The sequence below is a fragment of the Sminthopsis crassicaudata genome, chromosome 1 (genome assembly GCF_048593235.1).
Source record: "Sminthopsis crassicaudata isolate SCR6 chromosome 1, ASM4859323v1, whole genome shotgun sequence".
Lineage (NCBI taxonomy): Eukaryota > Metazoa > Chordata > Mammalia > Dasyuromorphia > Dasyuridae > Sminthopsis > Sminthopsis crassicaudata.
In genome coordinates this window covers 255,577,391-255,602,453 of record NC_133617.1, presented here as the reverse complement: position 1 = coordinate 255,602,453, position 25,063 = coordinate 255,577,391, and the positions used below count along the sequence as shown (strand labels likewise).

At 32.2% G+C, this 25,063-nt stretch overlaps 1 protein-coding gene across 1 annotated transcript in view; it reads right to left on the bottom strand.

Annotated features, from left to right (window-relative positions):
- Positions 1-25,063, bottom strand: part of SNTG1 (syntrophin gamma 1) — an 813,750-nt gene that overhangs the window by 332,535 nt on the left and 456,152 nt on the right. Inside the window, 2 exon segments of the mRNA XM_074278136.1 lie at positions 15,473-15,602; positions 21,447-21,577. Of these exon segments, the coding sequence (XP_074134237.1) occupies positions 15,473-15,602; positions 21,447-21,577 (261 nt within the window).

Here is a 25,063-nt window from a genome sequence, read left to right as displayed (position 1 = left end):
TAGATTAAGAGTATGGTTAAGAATGGATTCTGATGTGATGATATCAAAGAAAAGAGGTATAATAGGGAAATTAAAACACATGAAGAGGCAAAAAAGATCTATTACATTAGAAGGAAAGAAAAGAGAGAGATGAGCATTGTCTGAAGCGAAATAACATCAGTTTTGGCTCTAAAACGGAATAATTTAATCATGCAGTTAGGTACAGAAATTTATCTAACACTATAATGAAGAAGGTAAAGAAAGAGGAAAGAAAAGGATAGGACAGGACAGAAGAAAGGACAGAAACATACCAAAAAGGTAAGAGAAAGGGGAAAGGGTGATAGGAGATAATGTAGTGGGTGGGGTGGGTAAAAAACAAAACAAGAAAAACACTACTAAGGACAGGGTGGAAAGAGAGAACAAAAGTATATAAAGGAGAGAAAATAGGATGGAGGGAAATACAGAGCTGGTAATTATAACTGTGAATGTGAATAGGCTGAACTCTCCCATAAAAATGAAATAAATAGCATAGTATTTAGAAAACAGAATCCTGGAATGTGTCATTTACAAAAAACAAACAAAAAAAAAAACAAACAAACAAAAAAAACACATTTGATACAGAGAGACATACAGAGTAAAGATAAAAGGCTAGAACAGAATTTATTATGCTTCAACTGAAGGAAAAAAAGCAGGGGTCATAATTCTGATTTCAGATAGAGTAATGGTAAAATAAAATTCTTATTAAAAGAGATAAGGAAGGAAATACATCTTGATAAAGGGTACCTATAAACAATGAAGTAGTAATGATACCAACTGTATATACGCCAAATGGTAGAGCAGGCAAATTCCTAAAGAAGATTTTAAGCCAGTTATAGGAAGAAATAGACAGTAAAATTACCCTAGTGGAGTACCTCAAGCTTCCCCTCTCTGAATCAGACAAAACTAACCACAAAATAAATAAGAAAGAAACTAAGAACGTTAATTGAATCCTAGAAAACATAGATATGATAAACCTCTGGAGAAAATTCAATAGGGACAGAAAGGAATATACCATTTCCTTAGCAGTTAATGGCATCTACACAAAAACTGACCGTATATTAGGCCATAAAAACCTCACAATCAAATGCAGAAAGACAGAAATAATAAATACTTCCCTTTCAGAACATGATGCAATAAACATTATGTTAAATAAAGGGCCATTAAAAATACTCTAAAGCCCAAGTAGAAATTAAATAATCTAATTCTAAAAAAAATAAGATGGTCAAATAACAAATCAGAGAAGCAATCCATAATTTCATCCAAAAAATGACAATAATTCAAAGTAGATCTTAGGGGAAATTTTATATCTCTAAATAGCTGCCTGAATAAAATAGAGAAATAGCATATCAATGAATTTGACATGCAAAGAAAAAATTAAAACCTCCTAATTAAATACCAACTTAGAAATTCTGAAATTCAAAGGAAAGATTAATAACATTGAAACTAAGAAAACTATTGAACTAATAAATAAGAATAAGAGTTGGTTTATGAAAAAAACAACAAAATATATAAACCTTTGGTTAATTTGATTAAATAAAACATTGGCAAAGAGATTGTAGCAACTTATCAACAAGATAATACAATGACCAAGTAGGATTTATACCAGGAATGCAGGATTATTTTGGTATCAGTAAAACTATTACTATAATTGAATTTATCAATAAGAAAACAAACAAATCATATGATAACAAGCATGTCCATTATCACTACTATTATTCAATATTGTACTAAAATGCTGGCTCTAGCCATTAAAAAAAGAAAAAAGAAATTAAAGGAATGGAGAAGGAAATGAAAAAATAAAACTATTACTCTTTGCAGATGATATGATGTTATATTTACAGTATCCAAGAAAATCATTCAAAAGCAAAGTGGAAACTGTTAACTTTAGCAAAGTTGTAGTATATAAAAAACAAACAAATAAACATATAATCAGTATTTCTATATTTTACTGACAAAGCCCATCACAAAGAGATGGAAAGAGAAATTCCATTTAAAATAAATGTAGACAAAATAAAATACTTGGGAGTCTGCCAACAAAAATCCAAGAACCATATGAACACAATTATAAAACACTTTTCACACAAATAAACTTAGATCTAAACAATTGGAAAATTATCAGTTACTCATAGATAGGCTGAGCTAATATAATAAAAATGATAATTCTGCCTAAATTGGACTATTCAGTTACATACCAATCAAATCGCCAAAAAATTATTTTGTAGAATTGGGAAGAAGAAAAGGTAAAAAATAGCAAGGGCATTAATGAAAATAAATACAAATAATATTGGCTTAGCTGTAATAAACATAGAACTATATTATAAAGCAGCAATCATCAATTAGGAGAAAAGGGGATAATGTACCTATTAGATCTTTGAAGAAGGGAGGAATTTATTGCCAAAGAAGAACCAGAGGACATTATGAAAAGAAAGAGGGACAACATTGACTACATTAAATTAATTTTTTTCACATACAAAACCAACAGAAACAAGATTAAAAGGAAAATACAAAGTGGGAGGAAAAAAAAAAAACTTTATGGCCAGTGTTTCTGATAATGGTCTCATTTCTAAAATATATAAAGAACTGTGTCAAATTTATAAGAATACAAGTCATTCCCTAGTTGATAAATGGTCAAAGGATATGAACAGACAATTTTCAGATGAAATTGAAACCATCTATAGTCATATTTTAAAAAATACTCTAAATGACTATTGATTACAGAAATGAAAATTAAAACAACTCTGAGGTACCACCTTATACCTCTCAGATTGGCTAAGATAACAATAAAAACAATGATAAAGATTAGAGAAAATGTGGAAAAACTGGTACATTGATTCATTGTTGGTGAAATTGTGAAATGATCCAACCATTCTGTAGAGCAATGCTATTACTGGGTTTGTATCCCAAGAAAATCATAAAGGAGGGGAAAGGACTCACATTTGCAAAAATACTTATATTAGCTCTTTTTGTGGTAGCAATAAATTAGAAAATGAGTAGATTCCCATCAGTTGGATAATGGCTGAACAAGTTGCAGTATATGAAAATAATGGAATATTATTGTTCTATAAAAAATAATGGACAAACTGATTTTAGAAAAGCCTGTTAAGATTTACTAATACTGAGTGAAATAAATAGAACCAGGAATTCATTGTATCCAACAACTAGATGATGTGATGATCAACTTGGTTCTTCTCAGTGGTTCTGTGATCCAAAGTAATCCCAATAGACTTTGGATAGAAAATGCCATCTGCATTCATAAAAAGAACCGGGGAAACTTAATATAAATCAATACTTGCAATGTCCACTTTTTTTTCTCTCTCTCTTTTTTTTTTTTTTTTTGTTTCTCCAATGTCTTATTTTTCTCTTCCAACATGATTCATAAAACAAAGTGTATTAAAAATAATTACTTTTTTAAAAATTAAAATGTAAAATGTAAAAATAAAATTCAATGTATATGACTATTTTAAAAGGATGATATATGATAGAGAAAATGGCAATATATCCTGTTATAATTATTATAATCTAATTGACTTTCCTTTATTTAGATATTCTACTGATCTTTTAATGTGACACCAATGCTACTTTCTTTGTGAAGGTTTTTCTAATTTCTTCAGTGTTATTGAATCTTGACCCTTGTCTATCCTAAATCATATTGTAATTTTATATGTATGTTTTAAATGACTTTATAGATTACAAGTTCCCTATAGAAGAAAATGATTTAGCCATTTTTTGTATGCTGTCCATATCCTTACAAAAGATAGGTTTTTGGTTAATATTTGTAAAATTCAGTTGAATTCCATGAGAAAAAAAAAAGTTGCAGAACCTTTTGGGAAGGAATAATGATGATCTTTTTCTCTCTTTAGATCATTTGGTGCAAATTTGGGGAAATTAAAAAGGAAATAATTTTGAAATCATCTTCCCTAGCACTTCACTATTTTCTTGTATGTTTTAATTTGTTTGGTTTATCTTTATGAAGCTACAACTTCATGACTTCTTCATAAAGTCAATATGACTTTTGTATTATTACAACTAATAATAGTCTTTTAGATTATACAGTCTTTTAGAGCTCAGAATGGTTTGTAATCAATAATGCCTTGAAATATTAGTGAATAACAAAATCAAAAGGACATGTAATTAGAGATAATCATAGAAGTGTAACTACACACACACACACACACACACACACACACACACACACATACATTCCTATATTATCAAAATAGGAAAATGGGCTCCATTGTAGTTCAAATAATTAAGAACTGCATCTGCCTTCTATTTTTTGTCAGATACTCAGAGAGGTTTTCAGCACTGGAGAAAGCCAGCCATTACTAGAGTGAAAATCCAGCAGGAAAGTGTGGTTTGTGCTTCATGGAAATGTAGAAATGGAGCAAATATCTGCATTTTCCATATTTTCTTTTACATGTGATGCTTTAGTTTTTACAAATTGTTATACTGGCTTATACAAGTAGATTTTGGAGGGTATTAGATCTTTCATGGGATTTATATAGTGTTTCCTACTTAATCCATTGCCAATTTGAGCAGGTTTTCAGAAAACCTCCCTCTCTCTAATATCTATCTATTCTTCTGTACCTCATTTTCCTACACAGTTTTGCTTTTTAGTCAGATCATACCTAACTCTTACCCAGTCTTTGTTATGAGCTACCCAATTACTAATTTCAGTCTTGAACAATAATGTATACACTTCCATGTAAAAAAAATCATAAACAATTTGTCCATGTTAAGTTCTTTGAAATTATTCTTTGATATTAGCTTTTATAAATGAACTTTTCTATTAAATTTGGGTTTGGCTACAGTCCTTGATCTGCAAATTCATTAAATGTCCATTTTTAATTCATCATTATGAATAACTTGTGCATATGATATATATGTATATATATATAATTTTTTTTTTTTTGCCACAGGTCTACTTCTTTTGATCGCAGGTATATATGATTGCAGGACCTGCAATATTTTATTATGGCTACTGATAAGTCCTGTACAATACTAATAGTACCTCCATCATATTTGAATTGTTTTTTTTGTTTGTTTGTTTCTTGCAAAATATTCTTTTTGACAAGAAGATTGTAAAATTTGGCAATAGTGTTCTTATGTGTTATTCACAAAAGATCTCTTTGATCTGAGGTTTCTTTAGTCTTCCTGGACTCATACCTGCAACACCACACAAAGTCTAGGAGGTGAACATTTCTTTTCTATTTTTTATTGATTTTATAATTATACATTTTTGACAGTATATATGCATGAGTAATTTTGTTTTTATAACATTATCCCTTGTATTCATTTTTTCCAGATTTCCCCCCCCTCTACTCCCTCCCCTAGATGACAGGCAATCTCATACATTTTACATGTGTTACAGTATAACTTAGATATAATATATGTGTGTAAATCCAATTTTCTTGTTGCACATTAAGTATTGGATTCCGAAGATATAAGTAACCTGAGTAGATAGACAGTAGAGTTAATATTTTACATTTAATTCCCAGTGTTCCTTCTCCGGGTGTAGTTGTTTCTGTCCATCATTGATCAACTGGAAGTGAGTTATATCTTCTTTATGTTGTAGATATCCAATTCCATCAGAATACATCTTCATACACTATTGTTGTTGAAGTGTATAGTGATCTTCTGGTTCTGCTCATTTCACTCAGCATCAGTTCATGCAAGTCTCTCCAAGCCTTTCTGAATTCATCCTGCTGGTCATTTCTAACAGAGCAATAATATTCCATAGCCTTCATATACCATAATTTACCAAAACATTCTCCAATTGATGGACATCCATTCATCTTCCAGTTTCTAGCCACTATGAAAAGAGCTGCTACAAACATTTTGGCACACACAGGTCCCTTTCCCCTCTTTAGTATTTCTTTGGGATATAAGCCCAGTAGTAGCACTGCTGGATCAAAGCACAGTTTGAAAACTTTCGGGCATAGTTCCAAATTGCTCTCCAGAATGGCCAGATTCTTTCACAACTCCACCAGCAATGTATTAGTGTCCCAGTTTTCCCACATCTCCTCCAACATTCATCATTATTTGTTCCTGTTATCTTAGCCAATCTGACAGGTGTGTAGTGATATTTCAGAGTTGTCTTAATTTGCATTTCTCTGATCACTAGTGATTTGGAACACTCTTTCATATGAATGGATATAGTTTCCATTTCATTATCGGAGAATTGTCTGTTCATATCCTTTGACCATTTATCAATTGGAGAATGGTTTGATTTCTTATAAATTAGGATCAATTCTCTATTTTGGAAATGAGACCTTTATCAGAATCTTTAACTGTAAAAATATTTTCCCAATTTGTTAGTTCCATTCTAATCTTGTTTGAATTAGTATTGTTTGCACAGAAACTTTTTATGTAATCAGAATCTTCTGTTTTGTGATCAATAATGATCTCTAGTTCTTCTCTAGTCATAAATTCCTTCCTCCTCCACAGGTCTGAAAGGTAGACTATCCTCTGTTCCTCTAATCTATTTATGATCTCATTCTTTATACCTAAATCATGGACCCATTTTGATCTTATCTTGGTATATGGTGTTAAGTGTGGATCCATATCTAATTTCTGGTATACTAATTTCCAGTTTTCCCAACATTTTTTTCAAATAATGCATTTTTATCCCTAATGTTGGTATCTTTGGGTTTATCAAACACTAGATTGCTATAGTTGTACCATTTTTTGTCCTTTGTACCTAATCTGTTCCACTGATTGGCCAGTCTATTTCTTAACCAATACTAAATGGTTTTGGTGACTGCTGCTATATAATATAGCTTTAAATCAGGTATAACTAGACCACCTTCATCTAACTTTTTTTTTCATTAATTCCCTTGAAATTCTCAACCTTTTATTTTTCCATATAAACTTTGTTGTAATTTTTTTCTAGGTCAATAAAACAGTTTCTTGGGTGTCTGATTGGTATAGCACTAAATAAATAGATTAGTTTGGGGAGTATTGTCATCTTTATTATATTCACTCGGTCTATCCAAGAGCACTAGATGTTTTTCCAATTATTTAAATCTGACTTTATTTTTGTGGCAAGTGTTTCGTAATGTTGCTCATATAATTCCTGACTTTTCTTTGGTAGATGGATTCCCAAATATTTTATACTCTCAACATTTGTTTGGAATGGAATTTCTCTTTGTGTCTCTTGCTATTGCATTTTGTTGGTGATGTATAAAAATGCTGAGGATTTATGTGGATTTATTTTGTATCCAGCAATTTTGTTAAAGTTGTGAATTATTTCTAATAACTTTTTATTAGAATATCTGGGGTTTTCTAAGTATACCATCATACCATCTGCAAAGAGTGACAGTTTGATTTCCTCATTACCTATTCTTATTTTTTTTTTTAATCTCTTTCTCGACTCTTATTGCCGAGGCTAACATTTCTAATACAATAATGAATAGTAATGGTGATAGTGGGCAACCTTGTTTCACTCCTGATCTTACTAGGAAAGGTTCCAGTTTATCTCCATTACATATTATGCTTACTGATGATCTTAAATATATGCTCCTGATTATTCTAAGGAATAGTCCATTTATTCCTATACTCTCAAGCGTTTTTAGTAGAAATGGATGTTGGATTTTATCAAATGCTTTTTCTGCATCTATTGAGATGATCATATAGATTTTATTAATTTGATTATTAATATGGTCAATTATACTAATAGTTTTTCTAATGTTAAACCAGCCCTGCGTTCCTGGTATAAATCCTGTTTGATCATCGTGTATTATGAAGTCTTTTTGCTAATATCTTATTTAAGATTTTAGTATCAATATTCATTAAGGAAATTGGTCTATAGTTTTCTTTCTCAGTTTTCGATCTACCTGGTTTAGGTATCAGTACCATGTCTGTGTCATGAAAGGAGTTTGGCAGGACTCCTTCATCCCCTTTTTTTTCAAATAGTTTATATAACACTGGGGCTAGTTGTTCTTTAAATGTTTGGTAGAATTCACATGTAAATCCATCTGGTCCTGGGGATTTTTTTCCTGGGGAGTTGATTAATAGCTTGTTCTATTTCTTTTTCTGAAATGGGACTATTTAAGCAATTTATCTCCTCTGTTAATCTAGGAAGCCTATATTTTTGGAGGAAGTCATCCATTTCACTTAAGTTATCAAATTTATTGGCATAAAGTTAGGCAAAATAATTCTTTATTATTTCTCTAATTTTCTCTTCATTGGTGGAAAGATCCCCCTTTTCATTTATAAGATTAACAATTTGATTTTCTGCTTTCCTTTTTCTGATCAGATTTATCAAAGATTTTTCTATTTTATTGGCTTTTTCATAAAACCGATTCTTGGTTTTATTTATTAATTCAATAGTTTTTTTTTGTTGTTGTTTTTTACTTTCAGTATTATTGATTTCTCCTTTTAATTTTAGTATTTCAAGTTTTATTTTTGGCTGGGGGTTTTTAATGTGGTCTTTTTCTAGCTTTTTAAGTTGCAGGCCCAATTCATTAATCTTCTCTTTGTCTATTTTGTTCAAATAAGCCTCTAAAGATATAAAATTTCCCATTATTACCACTTTAGTTGCATCCCACAGATTTTGGTATGATGTCTCATCATTGTCATTATCTTGGGTGAAATTATTAATTGTTTCTATAATTTGCTGTTTCACTCAGTCATTCTTTAAGATGAGATTATTCAGTTTCCAATTACTTTTTGGTCTATTTACCCCTAACTTCTTATTGAATGTAGTATTTATTGCATTGTGATCTGAGAAGAAGGCCTTTATTATTTCTGCCTTCCTGCATTTAATTTTGAGATCCTTATGTCCTAATATATGGTCAATTTTTGTATAGGTTCCATGAACTGCTGAAAAGAAAGTATATTCCTTTCTATCGCCATTCAATTTTCTCCAAAGGTCTATCATACCTAATTTTTCTAATGTTCTATTTACTTTTTAAATTTCTTTCTTATTTGTTTTGTGGTTTGATTTGTCTAAATCTGAGAGTATAAGATTGCGATCTCCCACTATTATAGTTTATTTCTTCTTGCAACTCTCTTAACTTTTCCTTTAGAAAGTTAGATGCTATACCACTTGGTGCATATATGTTTAGTATTTATATGGCTTCATTGTTTATCCTACCTTTTAGCAGGGTAAAGTTTCCTTCCTTATCTCTTTTAATTAGATCTATTTCTGCTTTTGCTTGATCTGAGATAAGAATGGCTAACCCTGCTTTTTTTGGCTTTACCTGATGCATAATTGATTCTGCTCCAACCTTTTACCTTTACTTTGTATGTATCTCCCTGCTTTAAGTGTGTTTCCTGTAAACAACATATTGTAGGGTTCTGACTTTTGATCCAGTCTGCTATCTGTCTCCGTTTGATGGGAGAGTTCATCCCATTCCCATTTACAGTTAACATTACTAATTCTGTATTTCCTGCCATGATATTGTTCCCAGATTATGCTTTTTTCCCTTGACCCCCCAGACTGCTTCCCCAATATTTAATTTATAGATCCGACTTGTGATGCGCAGCCCTCCCTTTTTAGTATCCATCTCCCCTCCTTCCAAGTCCCTTCCCTTTTCTTGTGCCCTTCTCTTATTCCCTTTTCCCTTTTCCTCTCCCCCCTTTTAATGAAGTGAGAGAGAATTTTCTGAAAAACAAATATGTCAATTATTTACTCTTTGAGCCTACTCTGATGAGAGTAAGATTCACCCAATGTTTCTCCCCCTCTCTAAATTCCCTCAGATGTGGTAGATTTTCTATGCCTCTTCCTGGAATGTAGTTTCCCTCTTTTTATCACTCCTTCCCCTTTTTCTGATACCACCCCCTTCCCTTTACTACTTCCCTTTCTTTTCTTTTTTTTTAATATCAGTAAAATCAAATTATCCATGCAGACTTTCTGTATATCCACAACAGAGATACAGTTCTCAAGAGTTCTTTTTACCTTTTTCTGCTTCTCCTCAGTCTTGTGGATGTAAATCAATTTTTTTGTTTAAGTCTGTTTTTTTTCTTAGAAAAAAATGGAATTCCTCTGTTTTATTAAATGACCATCTTCTTCCATGGAAGAAAATGCTAAACTTAGCTGGGTAGTTTACTCTTGGTTGCAATCCTTGATCTTTTGCCTTTCAGAATATCAGGTTCCAGGCCCTTTGATCTTTTAATGTGGAGGCAGCCAAATCTTGATTGATCCTTTTTATGGCCCTTGATATTTGAATTGATTTTTTTTTTCCTTAGCTGCTTGCAATATTTTTTTCCTTTGTTTGGTAGTTCTGCAGCTTAGCCACAATGTTCCATGAAGTTCTTCTTTTAGGGTGTTTTTCAGAAGTTGTTCAGTGAATTCTTTCAACACCTATTTTCCCTTCTGTTTCTATTATCTCTGGAAAGATCTCCTTGATGATTTCCTGTAAAATAGAATCTAGGCTCTTTTTTTGATCATAGTTTTTGGGAAGTCCAATGATCCTCAGATTTTCTCTCCTAGATCTATTTTCCAGGTCTATAAATTTTCCCATTAAGTATTTGACGTTATTCTCTGGCTTTCCATTTTTTTTTTGTTTTTGTTTTTGTTTTGTTTTGTTTTGTTTGACTGATTCTTGGGTTCTCAATAAATCATTCATTTTTGTTTGTTCCGTCCTGATTTTTAATGAGTTGTTTTCTTCATTCACATTTTTAGTTCTTTTTGTATATGCCCAATTGAGTTTTTAAATGAATTATTTTGCTCTATTGAATTTTTTCGATTTCCCTAATTTTTTAGATAGTAATTTTCTTTATCCCATTCAGAAATCCTACTTTCTTGAGACTTTTTTATCTTTTCCAATTCAGAAATGCTACCTTACTGTGATTTTTTAACCTTTTCTAATTCACAAATTTTGTTTCCCTGCACCTCTTGTGATTTTTTTATTTTTTCCAACTCAAATTTCAGGACATTGTTATTCTCTATCATAGCTTCTCTTTCCTTTTCCCATTTTTCTTCAAACTCTCTTAACTTTTTAATAGTCTCTTCTAGGAGAGAGTTATGTGATGGGAAGCAGGTATTGTTCCCCTTTAGAGTGTTATCTGCTGATTCTCTGCTGTTAACTTCCTTGGGGTTGGATACCCGCTCTTTTCCAGTGTAGAAGGAATCAATTGTTCTCTTCAGCTTTTTACTCATTGTTAAAAATCTTTTGGGGTCTGCCCTTTGGGTAAAAAGATTATTTATTTATTTACCAGCTTCCTCCCAGACTAGATGGATGCAGCAATTCTGTGACTGAGCTGAGAGAACTCTGGGATAGAGTTCCCCTCCCCCTCCCCAGAAATGCCTCAGAGGTGATATGTCTGCACTGTGAGGGTTGCCCAGTGAAGGACCCTGCTCTGTGTCCTAGCAACTGCCCTGAGGTTTAAGACTGAACAGTACAAGCGACACAAAGCCCAGCCAATGTGTCCTGTGAGGTGTGGATATCAGCAGCTGACTTGAAAAGCCCCTATGCTCAAACTGGAAGTGTCTGCCCAGAAACCTCCGTCCCTACTTCAAAGGTTCCACTTCTCTGGGAATTCCTCTGTTGCTAGAGTTCCGTGGCCTTAGGCTAAGCCTGGCCCTATGTGGATTAGATGTTGCCTCGGGCTGTGTCCCTGATGTTCAGGCTCTTAACTATTTCAAGGTGAAGTCCTGTATGGCAGAAAATGGCTTCACAGCAGTGCCAAGATCTGTTAGGTCACTTTTGGATTGGGGTGGTTCTAGGATCTAGCTTTATATTTTAAAGTGGCTTGATTTCTCTTCTGAATTGCTGTTTTATAAGCAGAGAAGAGTTAACAGCCTGTGTCTGATTATTCTATCTCAGTGGCTTCTCTGATCCCAGAGTTCTCCCCAGCCTGTTGGGCACAGTGTGCTAGCACCTAACAGTCTGTCCTGGCCTCTTTTCTTCCTCCCCTTGAAGCTGACCTTTTCTGTAGAGACTCCAGATTCTCTTCAGCTGGTAAGTAGTGCTTTTAATCCTTGTGCTTTATATCAGTCCAGCGTTATTTTTGAGCCTGATTTAACTAATTGGTAATGAGGGAAGAAGGAAGCTTACAAATTCTCGTGTATCTTCTCCCCCATCTTGGCTCTGCCCCCCTGGAGGTGAATATTTCTGTGGTTCCTGCTGAGGCTCCAGGTAAACCCAACTCACCCCAGAGCTCCTTACTTAGTGATTCTGCAAAACTAATCTGGAGGGGTTTGCACTTCACACTGGTTAATTTGATTTTTTTTTTCTACTTTCATGTTCTATCACTTCAGTGTAATTTTCTTTGATTATTTCTTGCCTTATTGTGTCAAGATTCTTTTTATTTTGGTCACAGTTTTCGTACAGTTATATTTTCTCTTCTTGATCTGTTTCCCAGATTTCTTGTTTTTCTTTATATTTCACATTCTGTTCCATTTTTTCATTCTTTATATTTTGTTTTGCTATTTCTTGAATTCTCATAACTTTACTGGCTTTCCCTTTTCCAATTCTAGTTTTCAAAGAATTATTTTCATCATTAAGATTGTGTATCTTCTTTTCTGATTAACTTTTGTTTTTCTTGGATGGCCTCTATTTAGTTAGTTTTTCTCAGTCTCTCTCATTTGATTTTTAAAGTCTTTTATGAGTTCTTCTATAAATTCTTGCTGGGCAGGGAGCCATTTAGCATTACTCATTGAGGTATAAGAAGATCTTTTTCTTCAGTGTTCTCCTTTGAACATGAACCTTAGTCTTCTCTATTCCCATAGTAAATTTCTATTCTTGAGTTATTTCTTCTTTACTGGTTCATTTTTAAATGAGAAGTAAGCTTTAATCATGGTATAGAGCAATGGTTTCTCTAGCTTCACTTCAGCTCTACCCTCTGATCTGGAAACTCCAACCAAAAGTTTTCTCTTCCTGCAGGTACCAATAGCCAGCAGCTTCCCTATCTGCCTCTGCACTCATGGGTGTAAGTTCCTTCTCATCCAGGGCTGGATCTTTGCGATACAGCTGGGACTGGCATTCCTAAGCAGATGAGGTTCCTTCAGTCTTCTTGGACTCAGACCTGAAACTCCAACCAAAGTCTGGGAGGTGAACATTTCTGTTGTTCCTTCTGTGGCTCCAGGCAAACCCAACTCATGCCAGGGCTCCTTACTTGGTGATTCTACAAAACTAGCCTGAAGGGGTTTGCACTTCACACTGGTTAATTGATGACCTCAAGTCTTTCTTTGGATCTTCCTAGATTGCATCAGGGGGATCCCTATTCTGCTCCAACTCTTCTTGGTTTTTCACCAGTCTATGTTCACCCTGAGGCACAAAATAGTCTTTTTTTGTGGGGAATCTAGAGAGCTTGAAATGTAATGACCACCATCATCCCAGAATCCTTCTTGCTCTCTTATTTCAATATACATGATTTTCAATAGGTAATTTATTGTTCTATGCAGATGGTTGAATACAGAATAGTTATGCAAACTTGGGTGGTAGAAAGGGTGGTGGAAGGAAACAAATGAAAGACAGAGTGAAATAAGATAATGAAAAAAATAGAATAACTTGAGGGGATTTTTTTATACTTGGTCTATACCTTTGGTGTTGTACCTCTGCCATGTATGTATGTTTGTTTGTTTAATAATAGTACCAACCTAGACGATCAGTATCTCTTTAGAATTTTGCCTATGAATGCTTCCCCTTCCATTTCTTTTCTCCCTAGCTTTTCAAACATTTCCAAACTCTATCCTATAGAATATAAAACTAATAAATCTGCTAACATCACCCTGAAATTCTTTAATATAAGCGTACTTCATTTTATTGTAATTCACTTTATTAACTTTGCAAATATTGTTGTTTTTTTTTTTTTTAATTAGAGGTTTGTGGTAACCTTGTATTATTTAATTCTATTGATACTATTTTCCTAATAGCATGTGCTCACGTCTTATCTCTTTGTCACATTTGGGTAATTCTTACAACATTTCAAACTTTTTCATGATTTTGTTGATGTTCAAGCTTTCATGTTTGATTCTTCATGCCTCCATGGACTATAGTACTATAAACCCTTCTATCCTCCACTATCCATTAAAATATGTTCAAGTTCATATTTCTTGTTTCTATGATATTATCTATCCATTTCATCCTCTGCTGGTCCCTTTTTTTTGGTCTTTTATCCTTCCTGAAATCAGAATATTTTTCAATGAATCCTTTCTTTCTATTTTGTGTCCAAAACATTTAAATGTTCCATCTATTCTTCCAATAATAAGTATGAATTAATTTCTTTAATTATTGACTGGTCTGATCTCTTTGCTGTCCAAGTGACTCTCAAAAGTCTTCTCAGCACCACAATTCAAAAACATTAGTTCTATGACACTTGTAGTTTAACTTTTATGGCCACATGTGGCTACTGGAGAAAAAAATATTTCTTTGTCTGTATGAATGTAGGTAGCTAAAGTAATGTTTCTGCTTTTTAATATTTTCATTATTATTATATTAATTATGGTCACTTATGATTAATTATCTTTGATATTTCTATTGTAATTGTTTTTGGGATACCACCAATCACACTTATATAAAAAGATGAATTTAATTGACAAATATTACATATGTTCTGACTGTTCTACAAATCAGTTATTCCACCATCTTTCTCCTCAGGCCACTATGATATTTAAGAATATTGTATAAATTTAGTTGATAAAGTAATGATAAGGTTCGAGAACATTGACTCCAATTTTGAAAAAAAAAAAAAAACTATTGTGGGTAAAATGATATCAAATAGCATCACATACTAAAGAGAAATCTTTCATGAAGAGTTAGTCAATGTGGCAAATTTCATTGTTGTCTTATTTTAAGAAATTGCTACTGATACTTCAACCTTCTCTAACACCACCCTGATCAACTAACAGCCATCAACATCAAGGCAAGACCCTCCACTAGCTAAAAGGTAACTACTTGTTGTAGTCTTATATGATGGATAGCATTTTTAGCCATTATGTATTTTCAATTAAAGTATTTACATTGTTTTATAGACATACTAGTATTACTCATTTAATAGACTACAGTGTGGTATAAAAAATAACTTTATATAATCTAGAAAACTAAAAAAGTGTCCCATGGTTTATTGTAATATTCACTTTATTGCATTGTTCTAGTATTTAACCTGACATATCTACAGGATATGCCTCTACTTGAGTCAAGAAAGCATATATTTAATTGTATTTAATAAGCATAGTAAGCATAAGAGTATATATATTGAGCATAACTAACATTAATCATGAATTCCTGCTGGCCATGAACTGGTATTTTGTGGAGAAAGTACTTTGTTCTGGTCCTGATAAGTAAGGTCCTGTAACATAGCTTAGAGTAAAATGATAACCCTTTCAGTTATTCACCCTTTCAGCTATCCAAAATAGCTGCAAAGATAGACTGGAATTGGCTATTTTGTGGGAGCTCCAAGCAATGCTTATGTGTGATTAAGTCTAGGCTAAAACTCAAGAGAATTTTACAATAGTTTTAATTCAATATGATTGGGAATCCTCCCAATCATTTACGTTCATACTTACATTGTGCTTTGTGAGGTTTGAAATATTTGTTGCTATTGCTTGTAGCCAATCAATGCAATCTTCAGTGGAGAGACATTGAATTATTCCACTGCAAACCCCATCCACAGCAATTACTTGAAATGCGTTCTGTCTGTCAATATTCATAAGAGATCAGATCAGAAAATAATCTTATTTATTTAAACATTCATCTCTTTGCAAGACATGTTTGAAATATTTTCTTCTTAACAATGTGAGGCACACATTCTGAATTCACATCAGATTGCTGTAGAGTTATACTTAAGTTTGAAAATGGAACAATAAAAATCTATTTAGGCAGTACACAAATTCAAGATAATAGAAACTGTTCTTGAAGGAAAAAGAAATATTTGCCAGAAAAATGTTAATTATGTTCATGGCAGAGGTCTCAAGAAAATTTAAATAACAAACAATGCAGAATTAACCAGGCAAATTTACATAGAAAAAGCTATGTCATTGTATCTGTCTGCTTTTAGAACCACTTATTGGTTTGTAGTGTCATCAAATACTTACCTGGGGAGGTCATTGAAATAATGGTTATGAAGAAAGATCTAATTATATTAAACTAACAGAACAGAATCACAGAAATGTAGGATTTAAGTCTGGAAAGTGACTTTGGAGATCATTTCCTCTAACCTTTTCTTTTTACAGATAAAAATATAGTTTTATTTTGTTTTGTTTTGTTTTATTATTTACTTCTTGACCTTGGATAAATCTCTTAATCTTTCCAGGCCTCAACTTCCCCAACTGTAAAGAGAAGAAGTTAGACAATGATCTTTTAGGTCTCTTCATGGATAATAATGTCTTCTATCTCTTGTGTTAAGTTTGTGATTTTCAGTAATGACCAAAGTTTCTTTAGAATGAAATGAACAGTGTCTAAGTAGCCCTTATGGGCTTTCATTGATCATGTTTTTGTTTAAGAAAATGAAATGATCCTCTTCTAAATTGCTTATGAAAATGCTGTAGAATTACAAGATACTCCCCACAGCTTTAATGATTCCATTTCACATTGTGCTTTTGTATTGTTTGGACATAAGCTAGGCACAACAGAAGTGTGAAAGGCACTGAAATGAATGGAAACCATCCAAGCCTTTCATGCCTCTCTGTTCCACTATGTGCATTTGCCATAGCATATTGAATTGCATAACAAACCATGTTTAAGTTCCAAGCAATTATAAAGCAGCAGAAAACTTCTGCCATTCAGTGTTCAAAATGCTATAAAAGTTGTACACATTTCTCAGTTTTCAGTAAACATCCCTTTTGGCTTTCATCCTAAAAAAGCTTTGGTAGTGAAGATCCATGGATATTAGATATTATTTCATTTCCCAAAACAAACAAATTAAAAAAAAATACAAAGCATATGGTAGGTACAGAATGCTTCATTAGGCATTCTGCCACGATCCTCCTCTCTGTGTTCAATTCATAGTTTATAACTTGGGCTCACAGTGATGCCATTGGAATGTGAGATTGCACACATACAAAGTTCATTTTGTTTTTGCATGAGTTCTAGTTCTGATTTCCTGGGTATATAGTTTTCAATTTTTCTTTCATAAACCAGAGATATTCTATTCTTCAGGTATATCTGTGACTCTTACAAAAACATATAAAAATCTACCTCAGTAGGAAATATATAAAATATATATTTATATGTTTTTTGAGTTTATCACTAGGCAAATCTATGTTTAGCCAAAGGAGACTCTGGGAAACAATCAATAATTGTTACATAATTTTCTTGACTTCAAAGACAGTGATAAACATAGTGAAATATTTCAAAACAAATAAACTTCAGAATTTAATTAATCAATTTATGGAAATATAGAAATAATGAATCAATGTTGATATGTACATTTATCACTTCTTTTTTTTTTTTTGAGAGTAGGGATTCTTAACCTGGAGTTGATTAGCTTAAAAAAAAAAAAACCTGATAAATACTCCCCCCAAAAAATTAGTTTTCTTTGTAATCCTGTGTATTTTATTTTATGGATTTAAAAATATCATTTTGGGAAAGGGCTCATAGAAATTACTAGACTTCTATAGAGATCCATGACATAAGGTTAAGAAATTCTAACTTAAAAGGCATTATGTAGCTGAAAAGAAAGCATATTTTGCAATAATATGACTTTTGTAAAACAAATACATCTGGACAAAATTATTGATATACTATGTATTAATATCTGATTCAAATAACATTCATTTAGATCAACTTTTTGACTATAAAATTCTTATATATCCATAATTATATATAAACCACATGAGTAACAAGATATAAATAATTTTAAATTAATTTATAACTCTTATAAATCATATATAAGCCATTGTATCATGTTTCTCACTATTTCTTAATCAACTTTTCTTTATTTTGGGGTAAATTATTTTGTATATGCCAAATGAATTATCCCAAATTTTTTTTTACTTAAATTTGGTCTCTTGTCCATGATTTTTTCAAGTGACTAGATGCATTAAGAATCCAGAAAATAAATTATTTTACCACCTTTTTAAGCACCTACTTAAACAAAGTAGATATATCATATAGTTTGCTTGTATTTTAATTTCCTCACATTATATCACTGCTGTCTGCTATGATATACTCAAGGTAATGTTTATTGGGTTTGCAATACTCCCGCACTGTGAAGTATTTTTTGGCTCATAATTTTCAAAGACTCATGTGTACTCTAGAAATAGGTATTACAAAAGGGAAAAAAAAGTTTGAATTTAATTTCAAAAACACCAAATTATTGGATGTGAAGTAAATGTAATAATTAATTTACTTAGTTAATAATTTATGAAACTATTTTCTGAAATCAATATCTTCCATTACCTATTTATTTAGTTTAGAGGGACATTAAACTTTAACAAGGTTGGCTATCTTCCTGAGAACATTCAAACTCTTTAAATGATTCTTTCTCAAAAAGAAATATATTTGGTAGAACTATCTGTAGAGGGCGGGAACTTTGGAGAAGTATACTTAAAACAAGGTGTTAACTCAGTGGAATTGATGAGATGATGATTCTCTAGTTCACATATATACTTAGTACATTGTATAGTGATGTAATGGTTCTCTAGTTCACAAAAAATAAGTATGCTGTAATGATGTAATTACAAAAAGTTATATAAGTATTAACAAAGATTGAAAATGAGATATTCTATCTTTGACCATCCTCCTGGTGGCTCTCCTGCCTCCTGCATTCCTCCACTAAAATCAAGACTGGATCAGACTGTGACAGACACAGATTGTAAAGGAGACAGACTGTGAAGGAGACAATAAAGACTTTAGACTCTATTCCTGACCATTCTTTTGGTGTCTATCCTGCTGGAACTAAGGCCTTTCGGGAGGATCTCCAGAAAACTAGTCCAAACATTACAACTACGTAATCAAAGTGTTATAGAAAATGTAATTTTACCTTTATGTTTTTCATTCCCCTTTATATTTTTGTTCTTTTCAATGATACTTTGAAATCTTTAAGGCTTCCTCTTTATGTTTTTGAAAAATGAATTATTCTTAAAAACTGTTGAATTTTATAACAATTTCAGTAATTTAACACAAAATTATAGTCGTATTTTCCAATAAAGTGAACTACCCTATAGTTTGCAGGCTATGTTTTCTCTTTAAGGTAGAGCCATAGATAGAAATATGATATTACTAGTTAGTAAATTTTGCCCAACCATTAGTTACTAACTAAATATTATGGTTTTAGAACTGGTTATTAAACCATCATTACATAATTAAAATAAAACTTCACCTATGAATTTTCAGCTTTTTTTGGTTTAGGAAAAACAGAACAAGATCAAGAGGGGAATCCATTGTGCTCTGAAGAGCAATCTAGGGTTATGTTTACTATTATTAAAATCCCTCAGTCACCTTTATCCAGTATTTATATGAATGGAGAGTTAGCTGTAAAAACAATAATTTCCTTCTGCTTACACAGATTTTTATGGATAAATATCTTGTATGAGTACCATTGTAGTTAAAATTTCTTTGGTTTAATTTAATGCTTATGGAAGAAGATTCATTTTTGAAAACATATGGAGCATAGATAGACATTAGTTGACAACACTGGCATTATTTTAAGAATTACATTTGCTTCTGCAAGTATAGCATAAGCATCATGATGATGTAGCAATTAAAGTCAGAAAAACCTGGATTTAAGATCCATTTTTTAATGCACTTAGGTGTGTGACTTTTAATGCATCAGGCAACTCAACAAGACTAGAGATTCAAGGAAGCTGTAAATAAGCATCTGTGGGGAGATTTTCTGAGAATTTCCATATGCAGATGATATGGCATGACTCTAATAAAATCACTGTGTCCTTACTGATATTTATATGAAAATAACTTCAAATAAAGTAGGAGTAATAAGGAATAGCTAGTATATAACACACAGTATATACTTGGTACTATATTATGCTTTATAATTATTATCTCATGTAATTCAGACAACAATCTGGAAGATCAGTGTTTTTATACTGTCCATTTCACACATTAATTTGTGTCTGATATCATAATTGAATTCATGTGTGCCTAATCCCATAACCCAGTTTTATTCCTCTGTACCACCTAGCTGCCTGTAAACATAGTATAATATTCATTACTATATAACATCATGACATTTAAAATTAAGATTCTATTGGTGCAATAAAGTTTAGTGTTCTCTACATTCAAATTATATATTCAGATAGTGGGGAATTTTGATAAATTTCCAGATAATTTTCATTGATGTCTGTAGAGAAATCAATGGGAAGGGGAGGTGAGATTTGTAGAACTGGACATGAAATTGACATTAAGTTCTCTAAATTTGGGGGCAGCTAGTCAAAAAACCTCACCTCAGTAAATTCAAATCTAAACTCAGACACAGTGACACTGAACAAGTCACTTAAACTTATTTGCCATAATTCCTCATCTATAAAATAAGCTAGAGAAGGACATGGCAAATTACTCCAGTATAGTCATAGAGTTGGACATGACTGAAATGACTGAAAACAACAATAAAATCCCTGGTTTTAGTCATTCAATATTTTAAGGTTTATTGCTGTCTTTTCCTGCCATGATTTTTTTTATAATTTATGATCAATATACTTGAATTTCCTTTTCATATCAGTGATTTTTTTCTTTCACAAAAAAGAAACAAGAATGACTTTTTTCTTTAATGCACAAACATAGCTGAATTAGAGCCAAACAAATGTAGCCTGAAAGATTTATTACAAAACTTGTCCTTTTGAGAAGGAATTTGTTGTTTTAGTTATGTAAAAGTTTGTGTATGTGTGTGTGTGACTGCATCTGTGGTTTTCTTGGCAAGGGTATTAGAGAGGTTTTGTTATTTTGTTTTCTACTTCATTTTATAGCTGAAGAAAATAGAAGTAAATGGGGATAAGTGACTTGCCCAGGGTCACACAACTAGTAAGTATCTATAATATCTTCCTGCTTCTAGCTGAGTGCTCTCTAGCTGCCCCTTAAAAAGGAATACCCTCCCTCCAAACAGATTAAGTAGTTCCATGTTCCCTAGTGAGAGTGAGGCAGTGGAAAGACATGGGTTCAAACCTTGTTCCTGACAACTTGTTATCTAAATGACTTTGGTCAAGTCATTTAATCACCCTATGACACAGTTTATATATCAGCAAAGTGAGTGGATTGTTGTAAATGACTTTTAAAGTTCTGTCCAGACATAGATATATGGTCATTTAGAAATAAGCATCTGCCCATCCATTTAAAACCAAAAAAAACCCCACAACCAAACAATGACAACAAACAATTATGCTTTAGGGTTTGCAACTGTCAGTTCTTTCTCCATCTCTTTTGAGTTCAAGTTGTGATTAAGAAAAGAACTTATGTATCCTATCCGAAAGGTGAAGTTAGGCAAAATCAGCATGCACCCATTCACATTATACACATACACACACTTCAAAAAGATGAATTTATAAACACATTTTCTTGCTAATAGAAAATTAATATGGAGGCACTCACCTACACAAATCTGATCCAGGAAGGTACTGGGAGAAACGTGAGTGAAGTAAGGGGATTAATCGAAGGTCACACCATCTCTTTTCCCATCTCAGACCTGGTGAAGTTGGCCATGAAGAGCATGATAGTGTATCCTGAAAAGAATTCAGAGGCTCACAAATCTTTCCAAATGTGTATTAATGAATATGAGTACTATTGTATACTTTTTGAAATTCTATGTCACAAATAGCTATTAATTTGAAGAAAAATGTTTTTCTAAATAATCATAATTTTAATTATATACTGCTAGAAATGTATGTAGTTAGCAATTTGTTTCTCATCTTTCTATGATGTGATAAAAATCGATTAGGTCAATTATATCAAATAATATTCAAATCTAGTTCAGTACTATATTTGCGACATAGAAATAAGGATAATATATGACAAACTCTAAGAAAATTCAATATTTCTATAAACCTCTTACAATGAATATTTTAATATGATTTTTTAAAAACACAGTTATTCCCTCTATCTAAATTTTTAGCCCAGGTTTCCTAGTCTTCTTGTTATTTTTAAACAATATTCACATTTCAATAGAAATGGTTTCCTTTATAATTCTATTTAATTTTATGTTTTTTAAAAATATGCTGAAAAATGTTCTGTAGGTTTCACCAGTTTGCCAAATAGGTCAATACCACATGCAAAAAAAAAAAAAAAAGAATCCCTGGTCTAGATGATGCTTTTCCTTCCATATAATTGAAGATTATTATTAAATCACTTCTTAGAATTTTGATCTCTAGATTTTAATCTTAGTCTTGTAATGATGAAAACAGGAGAAAAGATTACAAGAAATTAAGAAGAGGAGTGTGAACTTAAAAAAAAAAAGTAAACCAATAGAGCAGAAAAAAGGAATGAATTGGAAAAAAAGTAATAAATAAGACAGAAAGGTAATTTAGATTTAAGATGGGGATACCAGTCTGAAAGAAGAAAGATGGGATTTGAGTGGTTGGTTATGCAATATACAGAATAATGATCCAATACTAAATCCAGTAAAGCTAAATTCCTGTATTGGTGCCTTTTGAGAGCAAACTCTGGGAAGTCCTACATTAAGCGAAAAAAAATATTTTCCTGTGACCCAGGTATAAGTTTTAGGTATATAAATCTAAGTGATGTTGTCATCTTTATTAAACTAAAGATATTTGAGAATAAGATTTTATTCCCAACTATTTTTATTTGTATTCCCAGGGCAGGTCAGTGGCCCAGTGGATAGAATGCCTATCTTGTAGTTGAAAAGACCTAAATTCAATCTCAGTTTCAGACACATAGTAATTTTATGATCCCAGAAAAATTATGTCATCCTGTTTGCCTCAGTGTCTTTATCTGTAAATATGCCAAAAAAGGAAATGGAAATTCACTCAAGTATCTTTGCCAAGAAACATCCAAATGGGGTCATGGAGAGCTGGACATGATTGAAAATGACTGGACAATACTACCAAAATCTGTATGCCAATATGTAGCAGAGTGCCTTCAACATAGTAGACACTTACTTAATCAAAACTTCTTGGTTATTAATAATCAACTGATTGTTTTTACAACTGAAACACTATAAAAGGCTTTAGTCACTCTTCACATAAATAAAAAAAAGCAAGGAATCTCAGATCCCTGAAACATTGAATTAAGGAAATTTAAATAGCCAAACAAATTTAAAATAAATTTATAAGTCTTGAATATTTTCAGTGATATGTATAATAAATTATTATAACAAATCTGAAAAAAAATAAACTTCTTTTTTTTTGTTACCTGGTATATTAGATATGACAAAATAAAACATAATTGTTCCTCTTCTCAAGGACCAGATTTTGCTTTCATTTATTCAGAGAACAGCTGCTCAAGAAGTTTCTATCTCTCAATACAAACAGGAAACTGTTTTACCATGTATAATCTCAGTTTGGTGACACTGAGTACATAAAAAGCTAAGCCTAGTATCATGAAGATTTGATTTAAATTTGATCCCAGACATCTGCTATCTAAATACCACTCATTTAACCTGTTTGTCTTAGTTGCCTCAACTGGAAAATAGTGATAATAATCACACCACCATCTCAAGGTTATTGAAAGAATATTGTAAGAATAAAATGAGATATTTTAAAGCACTTAATAGAATGTGTAGTATATAAATAAGCACTGTAAATATTAGCCATATACTATTATTATTACTTTATTCAACATGTCATTACTCTTTTCCTTTGGAAATAGTACTTTAATGCAGTTCATTCTTATGCCAAAACTCCATTTCTCAAAATACTGATATCTATATAGATATAAATTTTTATATAAAGCTTTACATAAAACTATATTTATATAAATTTCTATACATAAATAATAATTACATGGGAATTTAAAAGTTTACAAAGTTTTTGTTGTTTTTTTTTCACGTGAAGTGGAACCAAGATGTCAGAATAGAGGAACTACTAACGCTCACTTCTCCTAATATTCCCCTCCAAAAACTTTATAAATAAATAATGCCTTAAATGAAACTGTGGAGTGGCACTGTCAACAAAAAGTTGTAGTGAGAAAATTGTCCAACTAAAGAGAACTTAGAAGGTTGAAAGAACAGTCTGTGACACTGGGAAGGAAGCTAAAAACAGAACAAATGTGGTTAAAAAAAAAAAAATACCAGTTGTGGGCCTTGGATGTAGAGGCGACAATAGCAGCAGCTGATTCTGTGGACCTCTACCAAGAGATGGTAAGGGGACCAGACAACTGGTAAGAATTAGAATACAGGGTACCTCTCTTCAAGTACTCTGTGCAGGAAAGAATGTCTTTTTTTTGAATCTCCAATTGATGTACCCACTTCAGGAAGCAATTCTGAGATAGAGAGGAACACTTGCAATGGCAAGGGAGGAGGGATCTGAGGAGCAATTGTGTTGCAGCTATGAGGGAAGAGTCTCTTCCTAGATAAGAACCAGAGTACAGACCAGGAGAGCAGCGACCATATCTCTGCCCAGGAAATACCACCTTGGAAAAAACTGAAAACTTCCAGTTGTCCTGAACTATCTTTGAAAATAGTAGTGTGAAATAGCTTGAAGCTTGGGAAAGTGTTCCTCCCTCATGATGGCAAAAGATTCCAATTTAAATACAAAGTTCAAAGTTAAGATATAGATGGAGAGGCAGCTAGACACATTGGATAGAGCATCAGCCCTGAACACTCAGGAGGACCTGATCTCAGGCACTTAATAATGTTGCTGGACAAGTCACTTAACCCCAATTGACTCACCAAAAAAAAAAAAAAAAAAAAAAGAAATAAAGAAATAGGCTGTAAAAATGAGCAAATAATAAAAATGACCATGGAAAACTACTAAGATGTTAAGAAAGAACAAAATACAAATTTAGAAGAAGACAATGCTAGAAGCAAAGCTCAAAGTTGGGGTGGGAAAGGATGTGAATTGGACACAAGCACAACAAGAACTCCTAGCTAAGAAATGATGTTTAAAAATCAAATAAGAGTAGTAGATGAAAAACTGGGTGAATAAATGAAAGCAAGGCAAAAAACTTAGAAAAAGACAACTAACAGTCAGAGAAAAGAAATACAGAAATATAGAGGGCAAAAGATCTAGGATAAGAACCTATCCAACAAAACT